Source organism: Mobula birostris, chromosome 10 (assembly GCF_030028105.1).
Source record: "Mobula birostris isolate sMobBir1 chromosome 10, sMobBir1.hap1, whole genome shotgun sequence".
Lineage (NCBI taxonomy): Eukaryota > Metazoa > Chordata > Chondrichthyes > Myliobatiformes > Myliobatidae > Mobula > Mobula birostris.
The window spans coordinates 136,606,844-136,619,992 of NC_092379.1; the positions used below are offsets into that span (position 1 = coordinate 136,606,844).

A 13,149-nucleotide genomic window follows, 5' to 3' on the forward strand; every position below is an offset into this window, starting at 1 on the left:
GGAAATAGCCAATATAAAGAGGAAAGGGTGGGGTTTAATGGTAATTGCTTTCTGTTATTTTAAGAATATATGATTTTTATCATCATCTTTTGATTTATGATATTCGTTCATGAACCTGTAGCAGGTTGACACTCATAGTCATACAGAATTAATCTGGAAATACAAATCAAGAGTGCCGTGAATGCTTAGCAGCAGCAACTGCATTCCAACAATTATTAAATCTGTTGCCATTTCCACAGGTGCTGCCTGACCTGTTGTGTATTTCCAGTATGCTTATTTAAGATTTCCTGAGGTATTTTATTTATCTATTTCTGTATTTAATTCAGATTTCCAGCACCTGAGATATTTTTTCTCTAGTTACTGTTTTTATTTCAGATTTTCACCATCTGCGATATTTTATTTTTTCTCTATTTACTGTTTTATTTCAGATTTCCAGCATCTGCAGTTTTATTTTTCTATTTACTGTTTTTATTTCAGATTTCCAGCATCTGTCCTATTTTAATTTTCCAGCAGCTTGAAGTTATTCAGATTTCTTTAGCCAACCCCTTTCAAACCCCGTGTAGAGACAGTAAAGGCTTTCAGATCCAGTGAAGGTGAAATCCCTTTCTAGTTTCAGAATCAGAATCGGGGTTGAATATACTTCCGTGAAATTTGTTGGTTTATGGCCGCAGCACCGTACAATACAGCCCATTAAAAAGACTGTAAATTACAAAAAAAGAGAAATATATAAAAATTAAATTAAGTAATTAGTGCAAAAAGAGAGCAAAAATGGTTAGATGGTGTTGAAGGATTGGTTCACTGTCCGTTCAGAAATCTGATGGCAGAGAGGAGAGCTGTTCCTGAAACGTTTTTTGTGTATCTTTAGGCTCCTGTACCTCCTCTCCGACCGAAGTAACAATAAGAAGGCATGACCTGAGTGATAGGAGTCGTTGATGGTGGATACTGTCTTTTTGGGGCATTACCTTTTGAAGATCCTCTCGATGGTGGGGAGGTAGGGTTCCCACTGAAGGCGCAGGAAGTAGTTGGGACTCAACATCAATGTTTCTGTACAACTTCAAAGCCTTTCAAAAGTAACTTACACTATATAACTGCAGAGCCTTTAATATGTAACTTACACTACATAACTCCAGAGCCTTACGTAAATGACATTTATTCGTTCCCGTTTTCAAACAGGTTTTGTGACATGCACGCAATGGCAACAATGACGCCACTAGCAACAACCTAACCACTTTGATACTACTCTTAAGTAATTGACCCTATTCTACCCTCAGTAACAAACGAGCGTCTGCGACTGCAGATGGTAAATTCTGAAATCAACATAACGACATGAATTATTTTCTAAAGAAAACCTTTGTGACTAGATTATGTAGCGGCTCCCACATCAGTTAAAATACATATCCAAAAATACCAAATTGAAGAAAACAATGTTTTCCTCACATGCAATTTTTGTTTTTAGTTTTTGTCCAAATTTGCAGTGTTTACTTTTGGACGTCAACAAATTCTTCCGACGCATGTTAGGATTGTAAATTTCGACTGGTTAGAAATGCTTATAGTTTTATTGATTTTGTTTATGACTACGTACCGGCTCCTTAATTCTACATCGCAGGGGAGGGTGCGATCATTTCTGTATTGTCTCTAGTTTTCCAGGCACGCAAAAGTTGTTATTTTATATAAAAGGACAGAGAGCTGTATCTTATGTAAGGAGGTGATGTAATCTACACAACCTACGTTCACTGGAGTCAAACGAAGAGAACATTCTGTGAAGAAAAGTTAATTAGACCCGATTCATCGATGCCAGTCGTTGACAGAACTATTTTATAATCAAACATATTTTGTCTAGCACAGAAAAATAAGTTGCCGCCTCTAATTTGTTTCGATAGCGACTGTATTTGCTAGTGTTGTGTGGTTTTAGTATGAAAAAAATAAACTAATTACAGTTTTGATGCAAAACACTTCGCATCACCACAGTCAACATTTTACCAAGGACTACAAAGACACTATTCAGCATTGAGATCTTTATATCGGTTAAAAGATTGTGGCATTGTGCTGATGCTATATTCTATTATCATTTGGATTTAGACCTTTTGCATATTTTCTCTGGAAAGAAATGAATATGCATATTTAAACCATTGGTTATGACCACTAGTCTGTGGTATAACAGGAGGACATTTGCTTGTAAGCGGCTGTGGGGATAAATGAAGCAGCTGTAGGGGAGAACGGAGAAAGAGCGAGGAGCCTTTGGTACAATTTTTCCCCCAAAATAATTCAAAATAAACAGAACAGTACTGAACTTGGTGGTTTTGTAACAGCCTGAGTCAGGCCAATGGGAGGCGGCGAATGGGAATCATGTGATCTGGCTTTATGTAACGCATTTTTTTGTTCTGTGGCTAAGGTCCGTCGGAATTGAAGGGAGGCTGATAGAATGTTGCCGAGAGCAGTCCCGGGCAAGTGAGCGGTGTCCGAGCGCAGCCATGGGCGCGGAAGGCAGCGGGAGGGAGGAGATGCTGGAGCTGGCGACCGAAGCTTTCCGGGCGAGGGATTTCCAGCTGGCCGCTGATATTTACGAGTGCCAGCTGCGGGCGATCCGTGCCGGCCAGGAGGACGAGCGGGACGAGCTGAGGCTCAAGCGTGCCCACTGCCTGGCTCTCGGGGGCCGGCTGGCCGAATCTCTGGAGGAGTACAAGCTCCTGTCGCAGCAGGGCATCCTCCGACCGCAGCACATGGAGGTTCTGGTCGAGCGGCTGGCGGAGGCAATGAGGTCCAGCCAGGGTTGGACGGACGGAGAGCAGCCTGCCAGACGCTTGCTGAGTTGCCTGAAGTGTACGGGCACCCTGTACGAGCCGGTCACCCTGCAGTGCGGCCACACTTACTGCAGGAACTGTCTGGAGAGAGAGCGAGAAGGTACCAGAGCCCCGTCAACTCACTGCAAACTTTGCAAAGACAAACTCCACGCCTCCGGCACCTACAGAATCAACGTGGTTTTGAACAGTTTCTTAAACAAGTACTTCCCGGCAGAAACCAGAGCACTAACTCTTAGGCACGAAGGAAACGTCTTGTACAAGAATAAGAAACCACAGGCTGCCTTAGAGAAGTACCGCGAAGCCAATGCGTTAGGTAACGTGTCATTCATTTCCCGCAGAACAAAGCGTTTAACGGGCATTCACTTATCGGGATGTCCAGAGATAATTTAAAAAAAAGGACCAGGTAGATGAATGGCAAAAACCTTTGTGTTGCGAGGTATTTGTGAATGAGTTTGTGGAATAGATTCCAACATAATTACATGTGGAAGATTGTGTTCAGTTGGGGTCGCCTCATTATTGGAAGGATGTGGAAACTTCAGAGAGCGTGCAGAGGAGATTTACCAGGATTCTGCCTGGATTAGAGAGCACGTCTTGTGAGGAAAGGTTGAGTGAGCTGGGGCTTTTCTCTTTGGAGTGAAGGGGCATGAGAGGTGACTTGAGAGTGGTGTACAAGATCTTAAGATGTATAAAGACAGACGTTTTCCCTAGTGTGGTAATGTGTAATAAAGGGACACAATTTTAAGGTGATTGGAGGGAAGTATTGAGGGAGAATGTCAGAGGTACTTTTTTTTTACAGAGTGGTGGGAGTGTGGAACACACAGGGTGGTAGGGTCAGATATATTTGGGACATTATAGAAACTCTTGGATAGGCACATGGATGATAGAAAATGGAGGGCAGCGTGGAAGGGAAGGGCTTGATTGATCTTAGAGTTGGTTAAAATGTTGGCACAATATTGCGGGTCAAAGGGTGCATTCTATGTTCGAATGTTCTATGTTGTTCTAGAATATAGAAGGATTTATGTACTTTTAAAGAGTGCTCGAAGTAAACTTATTACTGAAGTACATGTACATCTCCATATTTATTGAGATACAGCACGGAATAGGCCCTTTGAGCCAAGCTGCCAGCAACCCCCAATTTAACCCTAGCCTAATCGTTGGTCAGTTTACAGTGACCAATTGATTGACTAACCGGTACGTCTTTGGACTGTGGGAGGAAGCCAGAGCACCCGGAGGAAATCCACACATTCCGTGTGGATGATGCACAAACGCCTTGCAGAGGATGCTGGGATTGATTTCCAGTCTCCGGTGCCCCTAGCTGTAATCGTGTTGCACTAATCGCTATGCTACAGTGGCATCCCATACTACCCTGAGGCTCAATAGAATCAATTATGGCCCATTATATTAGCCATTTCCACCCTGGGGAAAAGTCTCTGACTGTCCAATCGATCCATGCTTCTTGTACATTTCTATCAAATTGCCTCTCATCCTTCGCTGCAAAGAAAAAAGCCTTAGTTCACTTAACCTTACCTCATAAGACATGCTCTCTAGTTCAGGTAGAGTTCTGGTAAATCTCTTCTGCACCCTCTCTAAAACTTCCAGACGCTTCCTATAATGAGTGTGGATTGGATGATGAGTTTGCCCATCCTTACCTGGCATTGATTGGATTGATTTTGTTTTAATGCATCGTCTTTTCAAGAAAGAAATGGACCCTTGAATTCTGTACATACCAGAGCTTGGGCTCCACACCAGAATCACCCCACCCTCTTAACCCTACATTGCCTTGTAGTTAGAATGTGTCATTCTCTCTACACCCTGTGAGGTTCACTGGGTAAATTAATTTTCCTGACTCCACCTCCCCCTCTCCCACCCCCAAGAAGAATTGTTGGTGACCTGCCAATATTTATGTGTCCAGGGTGTGGTCCTACACCACGATGGAAACATCTTTACGACTTGCTGTCGTATGAAACTATATTGACTGTAATGACTAACTACCACATAATGTGTCCCACATTAAAGTTGTTTTGGCACAACCTCACAAAAGAGCCAGTCAACAAAATGGTGGTGGTGAGCCATTTTCCTGAACGTTAGAGTGTGTGGGGAAGATGCATCCCATTGGTCCAGAAAGTAGATGTTTCATGAAGATAGAATGACCGGGCTTTAATTGATCTTAGAGTAGGTTAAAAGGTCAGCAGAGCATTGTGGGCCGAAGGGCCTGTACTATGCTATAATATTCTTTGTTCTATTTAGGATGATGGAGAGCTAGTGGTTGTGCCTCCAAAACAGGAAGGTGTGTGACTCGGAGGGGAAGCTGCTAGAACATAGAACAATACAGCACAGCACATTACAATGTTGTGCCAACCTTTTAACCTACGCCAAGATCAATTTGACCCTACCCTTCCATTTTTCTTTCATCCATACTTGGATTGGGGAGCATGCCTTATGAGAAAAGGTTGAGTGAACTCGGCCTTTTTTCCTTGGAGCGACGGAGGATGAGAGGCGACATGATAGAGGTGTATAAGATGAGAGGTATTGATCGTGTGGATAGTCGGAGGCTTTTTCCCAGGGCTGGAATGGCTAGCACGAGAGGGCACAGTTTTAAGGTGTTTGGAAGTAGGTACAGATGAGATGTCAGGGGTAAGTTTTTTTACACAGAGAGTGGTGAGTGCGTGGAATGGGCTGCCGGTGACGACGGTGGAGGTAGATACGATAGGGTCTTTTAAGAGACTCCTGGACAGGTACATGGAGCTCAGAAAAATAGAGGGCTATGGGTAACCCTAGGTAATTCCTAAGGTAGGGATATGTTTGGCACAGCTTTGTGGACTGAAGGGCCTGTATTGTGCTGTAGATTTTCTATGTTTCTATGCAGCTACCTAAGAGTCTCTTAAATGTCCCTGATGTGCCTGCATCTATCACCACCAATGACAGCGTGTTCCACACACCCACCACTCTCTGTGGGGGGGGGGGCGGGGAAGAAAAACTACCTACCTCTGACATTTCGTCTATACTTTCATCCCAAGAACTTAAAGTTATAATCACTTGTATTAGTGAACTCAACAAAGATGACACTTTAACATCAAGCTTGAATGTTGTCTAGGTTAGTTGCATGTGGGCATGGCTTGCTTCAATGCTGAGGAGTTTCAAGCATTGGCACACCAATTCCAGCAAGTGGAATTGAGGTCCAGCTGGAGATGGTTGTGTCCAGGATACAATATTCCAAATGCAACCTCACCAACGTCTTGTAGAGCAATATCTTGTTCATTTGTCCCAGTAGCTTGGCTGTACCCAGAACACTAAACATTTGCTCTATATTGTATAAAATGAATGGAAGAAGGTGAAGACAGACTTCTGTGATGGCAGGGAACTCAGGGAAGCTGGAATGAATAACCTTAGACCATAAGATCTAGGAGCAGAATTAGGCAATTCGGCTCATCGATCTTCTCTGTCATTGCATTATGGCTGACATTGTCTCTCTCAACCCCATTGTCCTGCCTTCTCCCCATAGCATTTGGTGCCCTGGTTAATTAAGAACCCTATCAAACTCTGCCTTAAATATACCCAATGACTTTGGTAAAGAATTCCACAGATTCAACACCCTCTGGCTAAAGAAATTTTAACTCATCCCTGTTCCTCAATTCTGAGGTTGTGCCCTCTAGTCCTAGACACACTAACTATAGGAAGCATCCTCCTCACATCCACTCTATCAGGATTTTTTTTTATGGGTTTCTTGTTTTGTGGCAGTGTGTAAGGAAACAAATCTCAAGGTTGTGTAATGTATGCATACATTGATGATAAATGTACTTTGAGCTATCTAGATTTTTCAATATTCAATAGGTTTCAATGATATCTCCCTTATTCTTCTAAACTCCAATGAGTACCTTAGATAAGGGGCTCAAAACTGTTCATAATACTCCAAGTGCAGCCTTGACCAATGCCTTATAAAGCCTTGTTATTACATCTCTGCTTTTGTATTCTTGTCCTCGCTAAATGAATACTAACATTGCATTTGCTTTCTTTACCATCAACTCAACCTGCAAGTTAACTTCTGGGGAATTCTGCGTGAGAACACCCAAGACACTCTGCACCTCTGATTTTTGAATTTTCTTCCCATTTATAAAATAGTCTATGTCTTTATTGCTTCAGCCAAAGTGCATGACCGTGCACTTCCCTTCTCTGTATTACATCTACCACTTCTTTGCCCATTCCCCTGAAGTGTCTAATTCCTTCTGCAGACACCCTGCTTCCTCAACACTACCTGCCTTCCACCTATCTTTTGTATTGTCCACAAACTTGGTTACAAAGTCATGTATTCCTTCATCGAAATCACGAATCTACAATGTGAAAAGAAGTTGTCCAACACAAACCACAGCGGCATACCACTCGTCACTGGCAGCCAACCAGAAGAAGCCCTCTTTATTCACGCTCTTTGCCTCCTGCCACTCAGCCAATCTTCTGTCATTCTAGTGTCTTTCCTTTAATGCTATGGACTTTTATTTTGTTAAGCAGCCAAATGTGTAGCACCTTGTCCAAGACCTTCTGAAAATCCAGGTAAAAAAAACATCTACTGACTCTGCTTTTTTCCATACTGCCTGTTATTTCTTCAAAGAATTCCAACAGATTTGTCAGGCAAGATTTCCCCTTGACTAAGTCATTCTGACTTTGGCCTATTTTGTCATGTGCCTTCAAGTACCCCTAAACTTCATCCTTAAAATGGACTCCATCATCTTTCCAACCACGTTTCCTTTTTTCTGCCTCTCCCCCTTCTTAAAGAGTAGAATGACATTTGCCATTTTCCATTCCTCAGGAACCATTCCAGAATCCATTGATTCTTGAAAGATCATTACTAATGCCTCCACAAACTCTTCAGCAGCCTCTTTCAGAACTCTAGGATGTAGTCCATCTGGTGCAGGTGACTTAATCTGCCTTCAGACTTTTCAGTTTCCCAAGTACCTTCTCCGTAGTAATAGCAACGACACTCACTTCTGGCTGTAGACACACTCACGTTTGTGGCATACTGCTAGTTTCTTCCACAGTGAAGACTGATGCAAAATACTTCTTAAGTAATACTTTTTAAGTTTGTCCACCATTTCTTTGTCCTCCATTACTACCTCTCTAGCCTCATTTTTCAACGGTCCATTTTCCACTCTCATATCTCTTTTACTCCTTGTATATGTTCTGTACAAAAGTCTTAGGCACGTTAATATAGCTAAAGTGCCTAAGACTTTTGCACAGTATTGTATTTGTCAATGTGGAGCAGAGAGTGAGTTTGTAAATCTGTTGGGAATGGCGAGGGTGGAGCACTGTGGGAAGGGTGTGGGACAGGTGGGAGAGGAGGAGTGCCAGGGGCAGGGTTGGCTCAGGTGCAGGCACATCCAGCCCTGAGACACCAGACAAGTCATTTGTTTCCAAACAATTGGTTTATTGATCATTACAGAATGCCTCTCTGGTGCTTCCCGCTCCCTCCCCTCTTCCTTCCCCTTTTCCTAACCATGATTCCCCTCTCCCTGTCCCCTTCCCACTCTCAGTCCACAATAGAAACTGGTATCAGAGTCAGGTTTATCATCAATCACATGTCGTGATTGTGTGGCAGCAGTACGTGCAGTACATAAAATTACTACAGAGTGAATTCTGTCATACTATGGTCACTACCACCGAAGGGGTCCTTTAATGTTCCTAATCAAATCTGGGTCACTACATAATACCCAATCCAGAACTGCTGTTCCCTTAGTGGGTTCAACCAAAAGCTGGTCTAAAAAGCCATCTCATAGGCATTCTACAAATTCCCTTTCTTGGGATCCAGCACCAACCTGATTTTCCCAATCTACTCGCACATTGAAATCCCCCTCGACTATCACAACATTGCCCTTTCCACCTGCCTTTTCGATCTTCTGTTGTAATTTGTAACCCATGTCCTGACTACTTTTTGGAAGTCTGTATATAACTCCCATTAGGGTCTTCTTACCCTTTCAGTTTCTGAACTCTACCCACAAGGATTCTACATCTTCTGATCCAATGTCACCTCTTTCAGAGGATTTGATTTCATTTTTTTTTTTTACCATTAAAGCCACCCCATCTTCTCTGCCTGCCTGCCTGTCCTTTCGATACAATGTGTATCCTTGGATGTTAAGCTCCCAACTATGATGTTCTTTCAGCCATAACGTGGAGATGCCCACAACATCATACCTGCCAATCTCTAATTGCGCTACAAGGTTATTCTGTATACTGTGTGCATCCAAACAGAACACCTTCAGTCCTGTATTCATTACTCTTTTTGATTTTGGCCCCTTGTTACACTTCAACTCACCTACTGACTGCAATTTTGCACTATCATCTGCCTGTCGTTCCTCACAGTCTCACTGCACACTGCATCTACTTGTATACCAACTGCCCCATCCTCAGCCCTATCACTGTGGTTCCTATCCCCTTGCCAAATTAGATTAAATCCTTCCCAACAGTTCTATCAAACCTGCCTGCAAGGAAGTTGTTCCCCCCCCCCCCCCACCTCGGGTTCAGCTGCCCTTTTTGCACAGGTCATACCTTCCCCAGAAGAGATCCCAGTGACCCCTGCCCCTTGCACCAGTTCCTCAGCCGTGCATTCATCTACCAAATCATCCTATTCCTACCCTCACTGGCACGTGGCAGCACTAATGTAGCATGCCCGCAACTCCTAATCCTAACCGTACATCCATGGAAATGTGGGAGAAAACTAGAGCACCCAAAGAAAGCCCACACAGTCATGGGAAGAACATAAAAGCTCCTTACAGACAGCAGTGGGAATGGATCCCGGATCTTTTAGCTGATGCTGTAATAGTGTTGCACTAACTGCTGTGCTGCTGTGACGCAGAGGGATAAGAGAAGCCTCTGGGACTCTGCTCTGAACCATTGTTCAGTGTGGGTTTGCTCCGGGTGCTCTGGTTATCTCCCACGTTTCAAAGACGTACAGATTAAGGTTGGTAAATTGTGGGCATGGTGTGTTGCCATCAACCACCTTGGGCTGCCCCCACAGCACAATCGTTGGGCTGTGTTGGTGACACATTTAACGGTATGTTTTGATGTACAGATGACAAATAAAACTAATCTTTAATCTTGACTGTGGGAGCTCTCAGCTCTGACGATAGCATGCTGTTTCCTCTGTTAGGCATCAACATAATACTGTTTTGCAAGCTTTATCATATTTTCACAGGAATAAAGGAAGTTGAGAGTCAATTTGATAGAGGTATAGAAGCTGATAAGAAAAATAGATAAATTGGACAGCCGCAGACTTTTTCTCAGGGCGGAAATGGCAAATACAAGGGAGGTAAATTTTAAAGTGGTGTGAGTAATGTATGGATGGGTGAATGTCTGAGCTAAGATTTTTACAGGGAATGGTGGATAGGTGCATGGTGGTACAGGCGGATACATTGGGGGCACTTTAGAAACTGTGGCACATGGATGATAGAAAAATGGAGGGCTTTGTGGGAGGGAAGAGTTAGATTGATCTTAGAGCAGGTGAAAAGATCAGCATCACATCGTAGGCTGAAAGACTACTGTCATGTTCTGTGTCAGGATGTGTTCATTGACTCAGTTACCCTCAGTTTTATTTAACATGGAGGAGTTTTGCCTGCTATGGGAAGGCAACAGGTTGTCATCGCCAGGTGGTAAACTTGTCTATATTTGACCCATGCTGTTGGAACCTGCAGGTCTAGTGGCAACAGAAGAGGGTAGTCCCAACACTTCCCTCTTTCGTTGGATATGCCCTCTCATTAACAGACCCCTTCTGGGTGATTAGCGATGGAGGCTCGAAGGAGTGATCCATGAAGGTGTTACAAAGTTTAGCTGACAACGGAGCTAAATTTGTGATTTTGCTTTCTCCCATTTTCTCAGATGTTTGTGATCGCATTACTAATATAAAAACATTAGTTAACAGACATTTAGACAGGCACATGAACAGGCAGGCAATGGAGGGATAGAAGCCACGTACAGAGAGATGGGATTAATTTAACTTGATATCATGGTTGACATAGACATCCGTCCCGACCTGCGCTGCACTTCATAAAGTTGGTGTGATGTCATGTTCACTTTGGCTTTAATGGAACCATTGTGTGTTCTTCCAATTCAATGGATCAGAGAACTTTAGCTGTAAGGAGATATTGAACAATCCTGGACATGAGATTCTGCAGATGAACGATCTTGGCTTACTTGATAGATGTGTATAGAATTATGAGTAACAGTGATAAGATAGGTAGAAACACACAAGGTTCCAGAGGAATTCAACGGGTCAGACAGCATCGATGGAGAACTGATGAAGGATGTCAGCCCAAAATGGTAGACTCTTTATTCCTCTCCATAGATGCTTACTGACCTGCTGAGTTCCTCCAACATTTTGAGTGTGTTACTCTAGATTTCTAGTTGTATTTATGACAATAGAGATATCCTTTTCTCCCCCAGGGTGGAAATATCAAATACTAGAATAACGTTAAAGGGGGAAATTGTGAAGGGGATTTTAGGCAGATTTTTTACACAGAGCCAAACACATTGCTGGGGAGGTGATGGAAGCAGGTATAATAGCAACTCCAATGGATATTCACCATTTACACTGCACCAGAATGTGTGGATGCCTCCACAGCTGCTTGCGGACCCATCAGTAGAGAACCCCTTAGGATAGGGGTTCCTAGCCTTTTGTATGCCATGGACCTCAGGTTGGGAACCCCTGCTTTAGGAGAACATCATACTCAACCTGAGTGATCACATTACTAACATGAAAACAATTTATAAGAGGCATTACAGAGACTTGGATGGCTCAGGGACAGGAATGGTTACTTCAAGTGCCGCGCTTTAGATGTTTCAGAAAGGACAGGGAGGGAGGCAAAAGGGGTAGGGGTATGGCACTGTTGATCAGAGGTAGTGTCATGGCTGCAGAAAAGGTGGACGCTATGGAGGGATTGTCTACGGAGTCTCTGTGGGTGGAGGTTAGGAACAGGAAGGGGTCAATAACTCTACTGGGTGTTTTTTATAGACCAGCCAATAGTGAACAGGGATATCGAGGAGCAGTTAGGGAAACAGATCCTGAAAAGGTGTAATAATAATAGAGTTGTTGTGATGGGAGATTTTAATTTCCCAAAAATCGATTGGCATCTCCCTGGAGCGAGGGGTTAAGATGGGGTGGAGTTTGTTAGGTGTGTTCAGGAAGGTTTCTTGACACAGTATGTAGATAAGCTTACAAGAGGAGAGACTTTACTTGATTTGGTATTGGGAAATGAACCTGGTCAGGTGTCAGATCTCTCAGTGGGAGAGCATTTTAGAGATAGTGATTATAATTCTATCTCCTTTTACAATAGCATTGGAGAGAGCTAGGCACAGACAAGTTAGAAAAGCGTTTAATTGGAGTAAGGGGAATTATGAGGCTATCAGGCAGGAAATCGGAAGCTTAAATTGGGAACAGATGTTCTCAGGGAAAAGTATGGAAGAAATGTGGCAAATGTTTAGGGGATATTTGTGTGGAGTTCTGCATAGGTACGTTCCAATGAGAGAGGGAAGTTATGGTAGGGTACAGGAACCATGGTGTACAAAGGCTGTAATAATTCTAGTCAAGAAGAGAAAAAAAGCTTACAAAAGGTTCAGAGAGTTAGGTAATGTTAGGGATCTAGAAGATTATAAGGCTAACAGGAAGGAGCTTAAAAAGGAAATTAGGAGAGCCAGAAGAGACCATGAGAAGGCCTTGGCGGGCAGGATTAAGGAAAACCCCGAGGCATTCTACAAGTATGTGAAGAGCAAGAGGATAAGACGTGAAAGAATAGGACCTATCAAGTGTGACAGAGGGAAAGTGTGTATGGAACCGGAGGAAATAGCAGGGGTACTTAATGAATACTTTACTTGAGTATTCACTATGGAAAAGGATCTTGGTGATTGTAGTGCTGACTTGCAGCAGACTGAAAAGCTTGAGCATGTAGATATTAAGAAAGAGAATGTGCTGGAGCTTTTGGAAAGCATCAAGTTGGATAAGTCGCCGGGACTGAATGAGATGTACCACAGGCTACTGTTGGAGGTGAGGGAGGAGATTGTTGAGCCTTTGGCGATGATCTTTGAATCATCAATGGGGACAAGATGGGTTCTGGAGGATTGGAGGGTTGCGGAAGTTGTTCCTTCATTCAAGAAAGGGAGTAGATATAGCCCAGGAAATTATAGACCAGTGAGTCTAACTTCAGTGGTTGGTAAGTTGATGGAGAAGATCTTGAGAGGCAGGATTTATGAGCATTTGGAGAGGTATAATATGATTAGGAATAGTCAGCATAGTTTTGTCAAGGGCAGGTCGTGCCTTACAGGCCTGATTGAATTTTTTGAGGATGTGACTAAACACATTGATGAAGGAAGA

General features: G+C 43.2%; 1 protein-coding gene across 1 annotated transcript in view; it reads left to right on the top strand.

The window, feature by feature from the left end:
• Positions 1-2,370: 2,370 nt before the first annotated feature.
• LOC140204363 (LON peptidase N-terminal domain and RING finger protein 3-like) overlaps positions 2,371-13,149 on the top strand; it is a 67,063-nt gene continuing 56,284 nt past the window's right edge. The window contains exon 1 of the mRNA XM_072271040.1: positions 2,371-3,114. Within this exon, the coding sequence (XP_072127141.1) occupies positions 2,472-3,114 (643 nt within the window). The 5' untranslated portion in view covers positions 2,371-2,471. The remainder of the gene's footprint in view (positions 3,115-13,149) is intronic.